The following is an 18,572-nucleotide window of genomic DNA, read 5'->3' on the forward strand; positions in this document are numbered from 1 at the left end:
AGCTGCTGGAGCGCGTGCTACGGATGGGTGTTGCCATCGTGACCAGTGAACTGAGATAAGGCGGAGCTTTACCTAGCATGGACTTGTAGATGACCTGGAGCCAGTGGGTCTGGCGACGAATATGTAGTGAGGGCCAGCCGACTAGAGCATACAAGTCGCAGTGGTGGGTGGTATAAGGTGCTTTAGTGACAAAACGGACGGCACTGTGATAAACTGCATCCAGTTTGCTGAGTAGAGTGTTGGAAGCAATTTTGTAGATGACATCGCTGAAGTCGAGGATCGGTAGGATAGTCAGTTTTACTAGGGTAAGTTTGCCGGCGTGAGTGAAGGAGGCTTTGTTGCGGAATAGAATTTAATTGATTTCCTTCTTAATGCGTTTGAGGCAATCTGTTGTGTTGTGAGAAGGTAGGGGTGGTATACAGAAGATATCCTATTTGGTAAAAGACCAAGTCCATACCATGTCAAGAACAGCCCAAATAAGCAAAGAGAAATGACAGTACATTATTACTTTAAGACATGAAGGTCAGTCAATGCGAAAGTTAAGTGCAGTCGCAAAAACCATCAAGCGCCGTGATGAAACTGGCTCTCATGAAGATCGCCACAGGAATGGAAGACTCAGAGTTACCTCTGATGCAGAGGATAAGTTCAGTCGAGTTACCAGCCTCAGAAATTGCAGCCCAAATAAATGCTTCACCGAGTTCAAGTAACAGACACATCTCAACATCAACTGTTCAGAGGAGACTGCGTGAATCATGGTCGAATTGCTGCAAATAAACCATTACTAAAGGATACCAATAATAAGAAGAGACTTGGTTGGGCCAAGAAACACGAGCAATGGACATTAGACCAGTGAAAATCTGTCCGTTCGTCCAAATTGGAGATTTTTGATTCCAACCGCTGTGTCTTTGTGAGACGCAGAGTAGGTGAACGGATGATCTCCGCATGTGTGGTTCCCACCGTGAAGCATGGAGGAGGGGGTATCATGGTGTGGGGGTGCTTTGCTGATGACACTGTCTGTGATTTATTTAGAATTCAAGGCACACTTAACCAGCATGGCTACCACAGCATTCTGTAGCGATACGCCATCCCATCTGGTTTGCGCTTAGTGGGACTATCATTTGTTTTTCAACAGGACAATGACCCAACACACACTTTCAGGCTGTGTAAGGGCTATTTGACCAAGAAGGAGAGTGATGGAGATCTGCATCAGATAACCTGGCCTCCACAATCACCCGACTTCAACCCAATTGAGATGGTTTAGGATGAGTTGGACCCCAAAGTGAAGGAAAAGCAGCCAAAAAGTGCTCAGCATATGTGAGAACTCCTTCAAGAATGTTGGAAAAGCATTCCTCATGAAGCTGGAGAGAATGCCAAGAATGTGATAAGCTGTCATCAAGGCAAAGTGTGGCTACTTTGAAGAATATATATTTTGATTTGTTGAACACTTTTTTAGTTACTTTATGATTCCATGTGTTATTTCATAGTTTTGATGTCTTCACTATTATTCTACAATGTAGAAAATAGTAAAAATAAAGAAAACCCTTGAATGAGTAGGTGTCCAAATTTTTTACTGGTACTGTATGTGTGTCCAGACAGCGTGTGAATGGTATGGGACCAGGGCTCTGGTCAAAAGTAGTGCACTAGGCAATAGGGTGCCATTTGGGATGCAGCATGGAGTCAAGAGGTCAGGTTCGTACCTCATCCTACCAAGTCCCGTCATCGCATGATGGTTATTTGTGCTGCTAACTTCCCTCACTGAGAAACTATGTTGTAATTACCTACCGGCGATGGAAAATATGCAAAGGTTCAATTTGACCAATTATGACAACATAGGTGGTGTCTCCGGGCCAAGCTGGAAAAACAGAATAACAATTACTCAAAAATTGCTCTGGCCACCACAAACTCAAGGCACGTGGGTGTGTCGTTTGAAATGGCAAACTGCAGAGTCATTGCGGTGAGTGGTGTGTCTGTGTGTCTGTGTGTCTGTGTGTGTGTGTGTGTATGTGTGTGTATGTGTGTGTGTGTGTGTGAGATAGCTTCAAAGTGACTACATTGATACAGCTGGAAGCCATGATTGACAGTAGTGGCCATCCACACAAGTTCAGCTCCTTGACGACCGACCGCTTAAACTATCCCATAATTTAGGATCCGTCCCAAATGGCACCCCATTCCCTATACAGTGCACTACTTTTGACCTGGGCCCACAGGGAATAGGGTGCCATTTGGGACATAATAAACAATAAAACAAGCTCTGCTGATTCACAAAGACTATAGGGGGGGTATGGTTGATTACGTTTTGTATAAATTAGACAGAAACGGGCCTAAACGAATACAGGCTTGCCATGAAGACCGCAACATGGGAGAAATGGAACAATTTATTGTACTGAAGGACTACTTGTGGAATGCTGCTAACCACTGACTTCTGCTTTTAGTGTGAGGTGTGTCTCCTGCAATTTGTCACCCCACACACACACTCTTGCGAACAACACACATACCTGCGTGCACTGCACACACGCTCATCCCACTCATATTCCATTTCACCCGAGATTCACTTATTTCCTCCAAGTTCAACAATTCCAACCCGTTGCATTCATAAGCGTACTGTGTAGCTACATTCTTTAACAAAGCGACCACAGCAGAGCTGCCGTGTTTTTCTTGATGAGGTCAAATCAGTCGCTCATGGGCAATAATGGGAAAGCCATGCGTTGTGGTCTCTGGCCTCCGTTGCAGCGGTTATAAAGTAATGGCTTCGCAAGCTTCTCGACGTTAAAGTAGGATTCTCTCAAAACCACAAGCCTTTTAAGTGTGTTATAAGCTGGTTGTGTGTGTGTGTGTGTGTGTGTGATATATCTGTTTTAAATATGTGGAAAATGAGATGATATTGATACTAAAGCTGTTCGTGAAACCGTCTTCATCAGCATCATACCATACTGGAAGGCTGGAACGCCTTCATCCATACTGGAACACTTTGGATGGTTGGTTGAAGTCTGACTCTGCTTCTTAGTCTTTGCTGCACGTGCTATTGTGTTGCTGAGATCAAAAAACGTTTGGCTCACATTTGTTTGAGAATTCTCACTTGATAAACTTAGAATTCTGCTTTCATCCCACTTGCAGGATTCTACAGGACTTGAACACAGAACACATTGGTTTCACTCTTTTGTTTACTGATTAATTTGTTAACTCAACAGTCTTGTTGTTCCATGATGTAACTCTTTCCAAGTTCTGTTATAGATGTTTTGCTATCTCTTATAAATAATTAAAACATACAGAACGACTGCTGCTTTGATAAAAAGAAACAGAACATCTAGGTTCCTCATACTGTTAATGAGAGAGGGATGTTTTAGTGTGTGGCTGTGTGCATGCCAGTGTGTGTATTCTGCCGAGCAACTGCCCAGAGCCATTAATAAAACCCACTGACATCACCAGCCAATCAGATGTGAGGACATTTAAAACACCAGGTCAAGACTGTTTGTGGAGAGAGAGACATAGACAGATGGAGAGAGTCAGAAAGGAAGGGGCGAGAGAGGGAGAGACAGAACGGGGTGTAGAGAGAGGTAGAAACAGAGAGGTTGCCCTCTCACTCCTACGAGCAGTCTCAGAACTACTACTGAGACCTAAATTGATGGTGGGTGCCATGGTAACAAAGCATAACCATAGCTGTGGAGGCATGTAGGAGTGTCAGCCAGGAACCCCCTGAAGCTGATTCAGAAAGAGAAACAGAGAGAGACCACTGTGACTGACACAAAATGAAGGAAAGCTTTGACTATGTACAGACTCAGTGAACATAGTCTTGCTACTGAGAAAGGCCACCGTAGGCAGACATGGCTCTCAAGAAGACAGGCTATGTGCACATTGCCCATAAAATGAGGTGGAAACTGAGTTGCACTTCCTAACCTCCTGCCCAATGTATGCCCATATTAGAGAGAAATATTTCCCTCAGATTACAGAAACACAAAGAATTCAAAAATAAATCAAATTTTGATAAACTCCCATTTCTATTGGGTGAAATACCAGTGTGCCATCACAGCAGCAAGATTTGTGACCTGTTGCCACAAGAAAAGGGCAACCAGTGAAGAACAAACACCATTGTAAACACAACCCATATTTATGTTTATTCATTTTCCCTTGTGTACTATTTTCACATCGTTACAACACTGTACATTTCAAATGTCATATGTCTATTTTGGAACTTTGAGTGTACATTTTATATTTTATAGTTTATTTCACTTTTGTTTATTATCTATTTCATATGCTTTGGCAATGTTAACATGTTTCCCATGCCAATAAAGCCCCTTAAGTTGAACAGAGAAGGGAAATGTAGTATCTACTGTAGTATCTAAAACAGCCAAAAGGAAATTGTTCAAAGTGTCTGCATTGAAGGCTATTCATGTAAAACACAAACATGTACCATCTGCAACAGACTACTCATAAACATATAATATACCTGATATTTGTATTGGGCACTATACAACACACCAAACAGCCCCAGTCAAAAGTAGATCGCTATATACAGTACCAGTTAAACGTTTGGACACACCTACTCATTCCAAAGAAACAGGCTGTGTAAGGGCTTGTTAACCAAGAAGGAAAGTCCACAATCACCCGACCTCAACCCAATTGAGATGGGATGAGTTGGACCGCAGAGTGAAGGAAAAGCAGCCAACGAGTGCTCAGTATATGTGGGAACTCTTCAAGACTGTTGGAAAAGCATTTCAGGTGAAGCTGGTTGACAGAATACCAAGAGTGTGTAAAGCAGTAATCAAGGCAAAGGGGGGCTACTTTGAAGAATCTAAAAAATATCATATATTTTGATTTGTTTAACAGTTTTTTGTTTACTACATGATTCCATGTGTTATTTCATAGTTGATGTCTTCACTGTTATTCTGCACTGTAGAAACTAGTACAAATAAAGAAAAACCCTTGAATGTGTAAGTGTGTCTAAACCTTTCACTGGTACTGTACATAGGGAATAGGTGCCATTTGGGACACAGATGATAGTAGAGGCCATTGAATAAGGTATGTTTTCCTTTGCAGAGAAGGTAGATCTTAGCCCATAGGACTCTGGTCAAAAGCAGTGCACTATATAGGGAATAAGTTGCTATTTAGAAGACATCCAGAAAGATTGTAAGCCGTTAAGATGGCAAAACAGTCAGCGAAGTAAACGGAACAGGATTATGCATAGTTTTACTTATGTAGCATGTACACAAAGATCTAGGTCAGGCTGGCTCAATGGAGCTGAACTCAACGGTTCCAGTATGAACAGTCTAGGATGAAGTTTCCCCTAGATGCCAATCTATGGTCAGTTTCCCACACTAATGGTTAAGGTTAGGAAAGGAAGAGGGGAAGCTGATCCTAGATCTGTCCCAAATTTGTGTCAAGAGAAACAAGACACAGATGCTGTGGTATTTGTAGTTCTTAACATTAGGGACCAGGAGTTTTCCTGATCAGGTTACAACTCTGGGCCTGTATTTAGCAAGTGTCTCAGAGTAGGAGTGCTAAAATAGGATCAGAGATACGCCTGAAGTGATATGCACAGCTTCAATGACCCATGCTAGCCACAGATATGCCTGAGGTGATACAGTATAGATAAAATAAATAAATAATAATAATAATAAGATGAGAGGCAGTTTCAATGGTCCTACTAGTCCATGGGTGGCCAATGATATGTCTGGGCTGACAAGGTATGGATCTGATGAGAGAAAATCTGTGGTATGTACAGTAATTGTCCCCAACTAGTCCATGGGTGGCCTGGGATCTGCCAGCAGCGTGTGTGTGCTACTGCAGCAGGTGGCAGCCATCAGGGGAAGGAAGGGGTCCTGGCTGGATCATTAGACTGATGGTGGCCAGGCCTTTTCTACTGTAGCATACTGTGTGTGGGATGGCATGCTTCCTCTTCACTAATATCCTTCACTCTCCCCCTTTCTATCTCTCGCTGAACTAATACAGGCTAGTTAGGTCTCTCTCGCTCTCCTTTTTCTCAGTGTAATGGTAGAATCAGCCATTACAGGTTGATACCGTGACAGAGGAGAGGAGGAAGTGAGTGAGTGAGTGAGTGAGTGAGTGAGTGAGTGAGTGAGTGAGTGAGTGAGTGAGTGAGTGAGTGAGTGAGTGACAAAGAGAGCAACCTGTGGGGGTTAAGTGAATGGAGAGGAAAAATATCCTCCGTGTACAATGTAAAACACCAAATAATACATGCAGAGCAGAAGAAGGCCGATACCCGCTAATTATAACATTTCTAGAAAAGAGCAATTAAATTCTACAACCACCTAAAAGGAAGTGATTCCCAAACATTCCATAACAAAGCCATCACCTACAGGGAGATGAACCTGGAGAAGAGTCCTCTAAGCAAGCTGGTCCTCTGTTCACAAACACACCCCACAGAGCCCAAAATCAGCAACACAATTAGACCCAACCAAATCATGAGAAATAAATAAATAATTACTTGACACATTGGAAAGAATTAACAAAAAAACAGAGCAAACTAGAATGCTATTTGGCCCTAAACGGAGAGTGCACAGTGGCAGAATACCTGACCACTGTGACTGTCCCAAACTTAAGGAATGCTATGTACAGACTCAGTGAGCATAGCCCTGCTATTGAGAAAGGCCGTCGTAGGCAGACCTGGCTCTCAAGAGAAGACAGGCTATGTGCACACTGCCCAGAAAATGAGGTGGAAACCTCCTACTCAAGTCCTTCTGTTCACCTGACTTAGAATTCCTCACAATCAAATGTTGTCGGCATTATCTACCAAGAGAATTCTCTTCGATTATAATCACAGCCACATATATTCCCCCCCAAGCAGACACATCGATGGACCTGAACGAACTTCATTTGACTCTATGTAAACTGGAAATCACATATCCTGAGGCTACATTCATTGTAGCTGGGGATTTTAACAAGGCTAATCTGAAAACAAGACTCCCTAAATTCTATCAGCATATCGATTGTGCTACAAGGGCTGGTCAAACCCTGGATCATTGTTATTCTAACTTCCGCGACGCATATAAGGCCCTCCCTCGCCTTCCTTTCGGAAAAGCTGACCACGACTCCATTTTGTTGCTCCCTGCCTATAGACAGAGACTAAAACAGGAAGCTCCCGCGCTCAGGTCTGTTCAACGCTGGTCCGACCAATCTGATTCCAGGCTTCAAGATTTCTTCGATCACGTGGACTGGGATATGTTCCGCATTGCGTCAAACAACAACATTGAAGAATATGCTGATTCGGTGAGCGAGTTTATTTGCAAGTGCATCGGCGATGTCGTACCCACAGCAGCTATTACAAAATTCCCAAACCAGAAACCGTGGATTGATGGCAGCATTCGAGTAAAACTGAAAGCGCGAATCACTGCTTTTAAATCAGGGCAAGGTGACCGGAAACATGACCGAATACAAACAGTGTAGCTATTCCCTCCGCAAAGCAATCAAACAAGGTAAGCGTCAATAGAGACAAAGTAGAGTCGCAATTCAATGGCTCAGACACAAGAGGTATGTGGCAGGGTCTACAGTCAATCACGGATTACAAAAATAAAACCCAGACAGACTAAACAACTTCTTTGCTCGCTTTGAGGACAATACAGTGCCACTGACACCGCCCGCTACCAAAACCTGCGGACTTTCCTTCACTGCAGCCGACGCGAGTAAAACATTTAAACGTGTTAACCCTCGCAAGGCAGCAGGCCCAGACGGCATCCCCAGCCGCGTCCTCAGAGCATGCGCAGACCAGCTGGCTGGTGTGTTTACGGACATATTCAATCAATCCTTATCCCAGTCTGCTGTTCCCACATGCTTCAAGAGGGCCGCCATTGTTCCTGTTCCCAAAAAAGCTAAGGTAACTGAGCTAAACGACTACCGCCGGTAGCACTCACTTCTGTCATCATGAAGTGCTTTGAGAGACTAGTCAAGGACCTTATCACCTCCACCCTACCTGACACCCTAGACCCACTCCAATTTGCTTACCGCCCAAATAGGACCACAGACGACGCAATCGCAACCACACTGCCCTAACCCATCTGGACAAGAGGAATACCTATGTTAGAATGCTGTTCATCGACAACAGCCTGCCAAGGGGGCTTCTTTCTACTCCACAGACCTAAGGCATACAGACACTGAGGATCATACCAGGTCAGATAGAGAACAGGGAGTATTACCGACAGGATCATACCAGGTCAGATAGAGAACAGGGAGTAATACCGAAAGGATCATACCAGGTCAGATATAGAACAGGGAGTAATACTGGCAGACAGAGGGGGGGGGGTGTTGATGTATGTGTGTGTGTCAAATCAAATGTTATTTATCACATGCCGAATACAACTACTGTAGATTTTAGAGTGAAATGCTTACCAGCGATGCAGTGTGTGTGTGTGTGTGTGTGTGTGTTAGTGATGCACGGGTCAGCCTGTTTTTCTCCTGCACCTGCTAATAACCCATCCGCAACCGCCCGGCTAAGTGCAAATCTGAGGCCCACAACCGACCCTAACCCACAAATATAATATAAAAAATGCGCTGTACAGGGAAAGATGGCAGAGCAATTTTTTGACAGGCCTTTTAGATAGGCTTATGTTTCTGCTTATAATGTCCAACATTTTGGTAGGCTATTTGTCCGTCAACTTATAATTAGATGATTTTAGAGCTTTGTAACAGGAAATTCCAAAACCAAAAATAGTGACCATTCAATTGCCAAAACATCGAAAATATCCCAATGACATGTGTCAGGTCCTCATTGGGTAGACCAGTGGTTCACAACTATTGATACGACTGTAGGATCCCTCGGGTACATGACCTATCCACAAGGGGTACTTGAGAAGACTTATGAGACCATGGGTCTACAGGTAAAATGCACATGAGGGGGTATTTCAGGGGTACTCCTGGCAGAGCAAAATTCAGTTATTGGTACAGAAACTGAAAAAGGTTGGGAACCACTGGGTAGATATCAATAGAAAAATGGACAATTACTTGGAAATAAAATATTTCAGTTGGGTATACTACTTAATTTGTATTTTATTGTATTATTTTTAATTCCTTTAAGTCATGATCTCATCTCTGCTCAGGCAATATTAGTCATCCAGCCAGACCATCTAACATTCTCTCTGTTCTCCCCATACTGTAATGTCTTTAGGCATCCTATTTAGCTAGCCTGCTTAAATATGCTGCAGAGCTGTCAAAAAAAATAATTTCACTAGTTCTTCAAAGTAGATAAGTTATGCTTTAACAAACTGTCTCTGTCCCTCTCGTCGTTGTGTAGATTCGTCTCTCATGCAGTCTTTGTGTATCTAACCTAACGAAGCAGGCGTGAAAGTGTATCGGTCCAGAGATCTGTATATAATGTTGAGATGCTCATGTCTCCACCCTAACAAAGGCAGGAAGGCAGGAGAAAAGCTTCAGTCCATAATAAGCCCGTAGAAACAAATTGGGCTTATTTTGGACAGATTTTGGCAAGAGTGAAACCTCTCGCGTCACCTCTTCCGCTCTGATCAGTCTCTGTAGGAGCCATAAAAAAAAATGGATTATGGTCATTGTAGTTAATTACCACATTTCTGCACTGAACTAGGTTGAATATTTGCTTAATGAAAACTACAACTTCCTTCAGCCCAGCGTCCCACATAGTTATTGACTTGATTTCTCTCCTGAATTATTTGATTTCTCTCTAGAGAAACGTTGCGTTGGGCAAAAAAAAATGAAACTAAATTAAATTCAAGTAATTGAACCGATGTCGGTCAATTAGTTGTTTAGGCGTAATAACAGAGGTAAAAAAACTAATGGTCAGTTCTTCGCTCAGCACTACCGGCACTGCCATCATCCTCCTTTACCACTTCCCCAAATCTTTCCCAAACTTTAGGCTAATGTTCTTTTATGGTACTTTTTGCATCAGTGGATCGACGTTAACTTTTTCCCAAAAGCATTTGTCAACTGGCGTATATTTGGCCAGCGTACAGTTACGCCCTAAAACTTAGGCTATGCACTAACGGCTGATTAAAAAAATATATACATGTCACAAGGATTTTTTATGTGAGTGAGCCCTGGTCAAAAGTAGGGCCCTATGTAGGGTGCCATTTGGTATCCCGCCAAAGCCATTTGTACAGTCACCATCCCATTATAACATGACTATTATCCAACTGTATTGTTGAGGGGGACGCTGTAATAGCTATCAGTAGAGAACACACTATAATAGCTTCTGGAGAAGACTACACTAATTCTACATCCCAAATGGCACCCTATTCAGCACACTACTTTTAACTAGGGCCCATAGCGCTCTGGTCAAAGTAGAGCACTATGAAGGGAATACGGTGCCATTTGGGATGTAGACACACTGTCTTCCTGGAGCCGCACAGCACAGGAGCACTTTGCATCCTGGTCATTAAGCCTAGCAGACGCTATTATGGAAACGCACACAATAAGTGCATTCAGCAAAGGAAGGTGAAACGACCACGTAACACATCATCTTAAGTGGAACCTTCAAAATTATGTGTTAGAAGCCCCCATAGTACTACAATGTTATCACAAGTCAAACAATTGTTTCCAAAATGTGACATAATATGTAATTCCTACAACTATCCATATCTACAACCAGTCCTGGGTTCAAATACTTCAAACATCCCTCCCAATACTTGGAGCGTTTGTTTCAGTCTGCCTGGAGTGCCACATGGATTTGCAGTTTTGGGACTTTTCTATTGGTTTACTAAGCCAGGCAAGCTTATAACCCACCCTGCCAATACATTTTCCTCAACACGTGCTTCACAGGCCACGGCCATTAAAATAACACTGGGGAGCTGCGAAAATCTGCTTCTGAGGAGCAAATGTGGTGCTGGGGTGGCTCTACTGTAGTGCAGCATCCCTTTGTGGTATTTTAATGATATCAGTAGAATAGCTGGAACGTAACAAAATGTGGAAAAAGTGAAGGAGGTTTGAATACTTTCCAAATGCACTCACTCTGTGTATGTGTCATTCAAGGGTTTTCTTTATTTTTACAATTTCCTACATTGTATAATAATAATGAAGACATCAAAACTATGAAATAACACATATGGAATCATGTAGTAACCAAAAAAAGTGATAAATAAAATCAAAAATATATTTGATATTTGAGATTCTTCAAATAGCCACTCTTTGCCTTGATGACAGCTTTGGCATTCTCTCAGCCAGCTTCACCTGGAATGTTTTTCCAACAGTCTTGAAGAAGTTCCCACATATGCTGAGCACTTGTTGGCTGCTTTTTCTTCACTCTGCCGGTCGGGGAATTGTGGAGACCAGGTCATCTGATGCAGCAGGTCATCACTCTCCTCCGTGATAAAATAGCCCTTACACAGTCTGGAGGTGTGTTGGGTCATTGTCCTGTTGAAAAACAAATGATAGTCCCACTAAGAGCAAACCAGAAGGGATGGTGAATCGCTGCAGAATGCTGTGGAAGCCATGCAGGTTAAGTGTTCTAAATAAATCAGTGTCGCCAGCAAAGCACCCCCACACCATGATACCCCCTCCTCCATGCTTCACGGTGGGAAATACACATGCGGAGATCATCTGTTCACCGACACCGCGTCTCACAAAGACACAGAGGTTGGAATCAAAAATCTCCAATTTGGACTCCAGACCAAAAGACACATTCCAGCGGTCTAATGTCCATTGCTCGTGTTTCTTGGACCAAGCAAGTTTCTTCTTATTATTGGTATCCTTTAGTAGTGGTTTCTTTGCAGCAATTCGACCATGAAGGCCTGATTCACACAGTCTCCTCTGAACAGTTGATGTTGAGATGTGTCTGTTACTTGAACTCTGTGAAGCATTTATTTGGGCTGCAATTTCTGAGGCTGGTAACTCTAATGAACACTCTGGGTCTTCCTGTGGCGGTCCTCATGAGATCCTGTTTCATCACAGCGCTGGATGGTTTTTGCGATTGCACTTTCAAAGTTCTTGATATGTTCCATATTGACTGACCTTCATGTCTTAAAGAAATGATGGACTGTCGTTTCTCTTTGCTTATTTGAGCGTTTTTTGCCATAATATGGAATTGGTCTTTTACCAAATAGGGATATCTTCTGTATAATCCCCTACCTTGGCACAACACAGCTGATTGGCTCAAACGAATTAAGAAAGAAAATGATTAACATTTTTTAAATTTAATTTTACCTTTATTTAACCAGGCAAGTCAGTTAAGAACACATTCTTATTTTCAATGACGGCCTGGGAACAGTGGGTTAACTGCCTGTTCAGGGGCAGAACGACAGAGGTTTGAACTCGCAACCTTCCGGTTACTAGTCCAACGCTCTAACCACTAGGCTACGCTGCCGCCCCAAGAAGAAGGCACACCTGTTAACAGGTTAAAATGCATTCCAGGGGACTACCTCATGAAGCTGGTTGAGAGAATGCCAAGAGTGTGCAAAGCTTTCATTAAGGCAAAGAGTGGCTATTTGAAGAATCTCAAATATTTAGATTTTCTTAACTTCTTTAGGGTAGGGGGCAGTATTTTCACGTCCGGATGAAAAGCATGCCCAGAGTAAACGGCCGGCTACAAAGCCATAAAAGCTAGAATATGCATATTGTTAGTAGATTTGGATAGTAAACACTCTGAAGTTTCTAAAACTGTTTGAATGATGTCTGTGAGTACAACAGAACTCATATGGCAGGCAAAAACCTGAGATAAAAATCCAACCAGTAAGTGGGAAATCTGAGGTTGGTCGATCTTCAACTCAGCCCCTATTGAAGATAGAGTGGGATATTGGTCATGTTGCAATTCCTACGGCCTTGTCTGATGCTTCTACTGTGAAGTGGGGCTGAAGGAGAAGGGAATGAGGTCTGCCATGAGCTGATCATGCTCTGACCATGAGAGGGAGCTCTGTTCCACCGCACTTCTGAAGACAATGGAATTCTCCGGTTGGAACATTATTCAAGATTTATGTTAAAAACATCCTAAAGATTGATTCAATACATCGTTTGACATGTTTCTACTGACTGTTACGGAACCTTTTGACATTTCGTCTGCTTTTAGTGAACGCGCTTCGTAACTTTGGATTTGTTTACCAAACGCGCTAACAAAAGTAACTATTTGGACATAAATGATGGACATTACCGAACAAAACAATAATTTCTTGTGGAAGTGGGAGTCCTGGGAGTGCATTCTGACAAAAATCATCAAAAGTGAAGATTTAATGCTATTTATGACTTTTGTTGATTGCATAATATTGTGTCTTGATTGGGCTCTGAGCGCCGACTCAGAATATTGCATGGTTTGCTTTTTCCGTAAAGCTTTTTTCAAATCTGACACAGCGGGTGCATTAAGGAGAAGTGCATCTAAAATTCCATGCATAACAGTTGTATCTTTTATCAATGTTTATTATGAGTATTTCTGTAAATTGATGTGGCTCTCTGCAAAATCAAATGATGTTTTGGAACTTCTCAAAGTAAGGCACCAATGTAAACTCAGATTTTTTAATATAAAATATGAACTTTACCAAACAAAACATACATGTATTGTGTAACATGAAGTCATATGAGTATCATCTGATGAAGATCAAAGGTTAGTGATTCATTTTATCTATATTTCTGCTTTTTGTGACTCCTCTCTTTGGCTGGAAAATGGCTGTGTTATTCTGTGACTTGACTCTGACCTAACATAATCATTTGGTTTGCGTTCGTCGTAAAGCATTTTTTGTGGCTGGATTTACAACAAGTGTATATTTAGAATGGTGTAAAATACATGTATGTTTGAGGAATTTTAATTATGGGATTTCTATTGTTTTTAATTTGGCGCCCTGCAGTTTCACTAGCTGTTGAAGAGGTGGGACGCTACAGTCTTATGTACCCTAGAGGTTAACACTTTTCTGGTTACTAAACACTTCAATGAGTAGGTATGTACAAACTTTTGACCAGTAGTGTGTGCGCACACACACACACACACACACACACACACACACACACACACCATGAAACCCATAGACAAGAGTGCCATCTAGTGTCGTTCCTACAGTCACACTCACTTTCTGTACCTCTGCATGATGTCCAGGACCAAACACACACTTACCTCTGTTTGTTCTGAGGCAGGGCCTTGGCGTCCACCATAAACATCTTGGACACAAACACAATGACAGGGGCTGTGTCATCACTGGAACACTGCATGAAGGCTGGGAACACACAGGACAAGGTTACTGAGCATATAGTTAGAATTCAATAAGAGAACCAAGCACCACAGTATACAGAAACCACAGCATAAACTCTGTGTAAAATATAGGATTTAACAGCTTGACTCAAAGTAAATAATATTCCATTCTTGCTTAAATGTGCCTTTTAAATGGAGGAAAGTCTCTGTTCTCAACAGAGATACTGTATTACTCCTTACCCACCCAGATACTATAGAGGTTGTCATGAACATGTTCAAACATTGTCTCTCGTTTTAGCCCAAGCTCTAAAGGCACCTAGGACATGTTCAGTAGTGCACACCGTAACAAAAAAACGTGTTTCTTATTGGACTAATTTAGGTAGAACCCTGACCATTTTGGCCCATTTAGCTTCTGTTTGTTCCCAAGTGAAGACACCAAACAGCTTCCCTGGCAATTTATTGATATATGAATATCATTTATTATCCATTAAACAAGGTAGTCAAATCTGGAGTTACGGTGATCTGTACTACCTGAATGTATCCATTTTTCATATTTTGTTAAAAACATTTCATCTGTTTCGTGCATTAAAAGCAACACTGATCTCGTTAACATGAGGTGAGAGCTGGATAGAGACCAGGCCTGCCAACTCTCCTCTCCATAGCCAGGCGGTCTGGGAAAGAAGAAAGCCTTGAACTGGGGCTGGGTGGAGGGAGGGAGGAAACGACTAGCAGGTCTGCTAAACTAACACCTTCACAGGATACACAAATGTCTTTGTAAAAGCAGAATATGCCAGGTGGGCTTTGGAAGAGCTCACACACATCTTCCCCCACACACTGAGCCACCCACATACAGCAGACCAAGACAACTTTTCTTCAACTGCAGTGTGTGTCTCTCACCGGTCTTCAGTTCCTGGGTCTGCAGGGGTAGTGAGTGGAACCTGCGTGCTCCCACACTCATCAGTCTCTCTATTCTCTCAGAGGTCATGTCCAACGGACTGGGCAGCTTATCACACACCATGACTGGGGCACAGGGTTAAGGAAGCACACACACACACACACACACACACACACACACACACACACACACACACACACACACACACACACACACACACACACACACACACACACACACAGACACACAGACGTAGGATACACAGCACAGCCTGTGAGACGGGAAGCCACTGGCTGCAGATGGCAGAGAGGAGGACTTTGGGGTCGGAGTGACGCGAGTCTCTGGTCATCACCTTAACACCTAGTGACATCATCATCTTCTCTATCTTCTCCTTGTCTCTGAGAGGAGAGAGAGCACACGTACGTAATCATTCACATCTCAAAAGCATTCCATCTTCATACACACTTCAACATTTAACAAAGGTGCTGCAAGGAACCATGACAGCATAGAGATCACATCTTCAGAGATCCCTTACCGTCTGGTAACAACAGCGTCATATAAACTCCATATGTTGTCCAGGACAAGCTGAACAAACAGAGGCTTCTTTCCTTTGGCCTGGAGAGACAATTACAGGAAGAGAAAGAAAGAGTGAGAAAATGGATCTTTCAGAAACAGTCAAACCATTGCTAGTTCTTATCTAGATGGAGAATCATTGATTGGATCTATGCACTATTTTCTTCACTATGGATGCATCACAAATAGCACCCTACCCTGTATATAGTGCACTACAGACATGGTGTACTGGCATTAATAGCTGGCCGTTCCAACAAATGCTGCTGTGTGGGTTATGAAAGCTCTGAAGAGGCACACACTGTGCTGTGTTTCTCACCAAGTGCACTGAGTGAACGCACGCACACACACCAAAGTGCATAGGCGCACACAGTCATGTACGCACACACACACACACACACCAGCGCATAGGTCAACCCGTCCAGCCTCTCAGCTCCAGTACTGTAAAACGACTCGCTTTCTAAAAGTGCTCCAATCCAAATACGACCCTGTGTCACCGAATGTAGAACAAGAGCTGAAATATATCATACGAAGTCAAACCTCCGTAGCACTCAAAGCAAGCATTCTATTCCCTATGGGCCCTGGACAAAGGTAGTGGACTATAGAGGGAATATGGTGCCTTCATCTCTCTGAGAGGGCTGCTACTGGCTACACTAAAAGCTCTATTATCCACTTTCTATGGACTGAAAATCAATGGGACAGACTGAAGGTTGGACTGTGTGTGTGGATGAGTCTACTCTGTTCTATCGTGGAGGAAACATTATATTGATCCGTCTAATGACTGATTAGATATTGGAACAGTCTGAGAATGTGACGGTCTGTGTGTAATGCATGTTCATTATGCTAGTCTCTCCCAGAGTCCCACTGCACGACCAAATGAACACAACAAATTACAAATGCTCAAAATAAAGGTCCCTACTGGATGTTAATAATGAACATAAGGACAATTCAAGGGCCAACACGTAACAAACAGCCCTATAACTTCGGGATATTGTGCTGCCCTCTCCGTACTGTCTACTAGCTAGCGCTGAAGGCTAACGGCTAATGCAGCCAGAAGGGTCAGAAGCTAATGTGAGTGGGAGTCTGCAACAGAGCGGCTTTAGTAGTATAACGTGGAACCCATTAGCACCATATAGCTGCAACACTTAGTCCATGGGCCTGTCCAAATACCCATACTTGTGTTTTAAACAGTACTCTGAAATGTTGAAAACTTAGTATGATTTTAATGCCAGGATGTCATACTCATTTCATCAAGAAGAATTCGCTGCACAGTATTGAGGAACAGAATGCTCCTTTCAGACCCACGTGTGTTTGACAACAGCTGATAATCAGATAAGATGACAAAAATGAACAAATGGCAGGGAACAAACCAATTGTGCATCAGATGAAGCCTCAGTATGATGAGCCTAGTATGTTGACATTTGTTGCTTACTGCATACGTTTTTACTAAACATTACGTTCTTAATAGTATGTGGTATGATTAGCACACAGTATGAAGTTTTAGTAAGTAGAAGGCAGATTTTGGACACAGCCACTGTCCCAAATTCCCTATATAGTGCACTACTGTTGAACACTGTGGGCCTTGGTCAAAAGTAGTGCACTATAAAGGGAATAAGGTGCTATTCGGGACGCAACTCTTAGCATTCATTACTGTGGTAGAACGTTAGCATTGGTCTTACGTGAGCTCCCTTCATGATCTTCTTGGCTTTAGCGTTGAGGTAGAAGTCTCCCCAGAGAGTCTTCAGGAGCACCTCAGCCCTGATGCCCATCCTCTGGCTGTGGATCTGGGCAAACTGCTGGATACTACAAGAAAACACACAAAGCTGCTAACGCTGGAAAATACCAACGACAGAAAAGCCAAACACCACAGTGATTGATTGATATTTCCTCTCCATTATGCTTCAGCCTCTTTGTTCTAGATTGTAGTTCTACAGAGGCCTTTACTGACAATAGCCTGCACTGAACATTTGACATCTATGCCTGTTTGTAATTCTCAGTGATGTGTTTTTGAGTTGTCAAAACAGAGCTTTTTAGACAAGAAATGAGCAATGCGTCACTTGAATGGGTGTCGGTCAACACCGCTTGTAAAACACTTGGCTTCCACTGAATAACAGTGACTTCATTGGTTATTTTCATAGATCCTAGAGCCACAGCTGCCCTCAAAACAAGGTATCTATGTCCTTGTGTACACACCTGTATAAAACAGACACACTAATGACTATAATGCATAGTCTAGTCTGTCTTTAGTAGTTACTATGTGACTGCTCTGTAGCATGGGGGAGAACATTAAACACCTTGCTAGCAGAGCACTGACCTGATTTGAGGGACATAGGAATGTGCAGGCTGGCTAGGCTGAAATATCATTACATTGGGTTTGAGATGTTTTGACTGTTATGTGAACAAGAGCTAAAGTCCTCTTCCTACTCAGCTGGTTATTTAGAATTCTACATCAATTGCAGTCATCCAGAATCATACCCTTTTCCTTCTCTGAAAGCGAAGGCAAAAGCGCCACCTAGTGGACATTTCAACAATAACCAAATACCTGACCAGCTCCCAAGACATGTATTGATGGTTCCACATACAGTGCATTCGGAAAGTTTCAGACACATTGTTTGTTACGTTACAGCCTTATTCTAAAATTGATTTTAAAAAATTACAATTCTCATTAATCTACACATAATACCCCATAATGTCAAAGTGACAAGAGGTTTTTAGAAATGTGTGCAAATGTATAAAACAAATAAATGTACAACCAAAATACCTTATTTATATAAGTATTCAGACCCTTAACTATGAGACTCAAAATTAAGCTCAGATGCATTGTGTAGCCAATGGTCATCCTTGAGATGTTTCTACAACTTGATTGGAGTCCAGCTGTGGTAAATTAAATTGATTGGACATGATTTAGAATGGCATACATATGTCTATATAAGGTCTCACAGTTGACAGTGCTTGTCAGAAACAAAAACCAAGCCATGTGGTCGAAGGAATTGTCCGTAGAGCGCCGAGACAGGATTGTGTCGA

General features: G+C 42.5%; 1 protein-coding gene across 5 annotated transcripts in view; it reads right to left on the reverse strand.

Annotated features, from left to right (window-relative positions):
• Positions 1–18,572, reverse strand: part of efl1 (elongation factor like GTPase 1) — a 109,286-nt gene that overhangs the window by 86,799 nt on the left and 3,915 nt on the right. For all 5 annotated transcript variants that reach the window (XM_052507794.1, XM_052507793.1, XM_052507795.1 and 2 more), the window contains exons 8-12: positions 17,228–17,351; positions 15,514–15,593; positions 15,240–15,376; positions 14,981–15,103; positions 14,009–14,108 (exon numbers count right to left, since the gene is read on the reverse strand). In XM_052507794.1, coding sequence (XP_052363754.1) covers positions 14,009–14,108; positions 14,981–15,103; positions 15,240–15,376; positions 15,514–15,593; positions 17,228–17,351 — 564 coding nt within the window. The remainder of the gene's footprint in view (positions 1–14,008; positions 14,109–14,980; positions 15,104–15,239; positions 15,377–15,513; positions 15,594–17,227; positions 17,352–18,572) is intronic.

The sequence above is a fragment of the Oncorhynchus keta genome, unplaced genomic scaffold (assembly GCF_023373465.1).
Source record: "Oncorhynchus keta strain PuntledgeMale-10-30-2019 unplaced genomic scaffold, Oket_V2 Un_contig_3157_pilon_pilon, whole genome shotgun sequence".
NCBI lineage: Eukaryota > Metazoa > Chordata > Actinopteri > Salmoniformes > Salmonidae > Oncorhynchus > Oncorhynchus keta.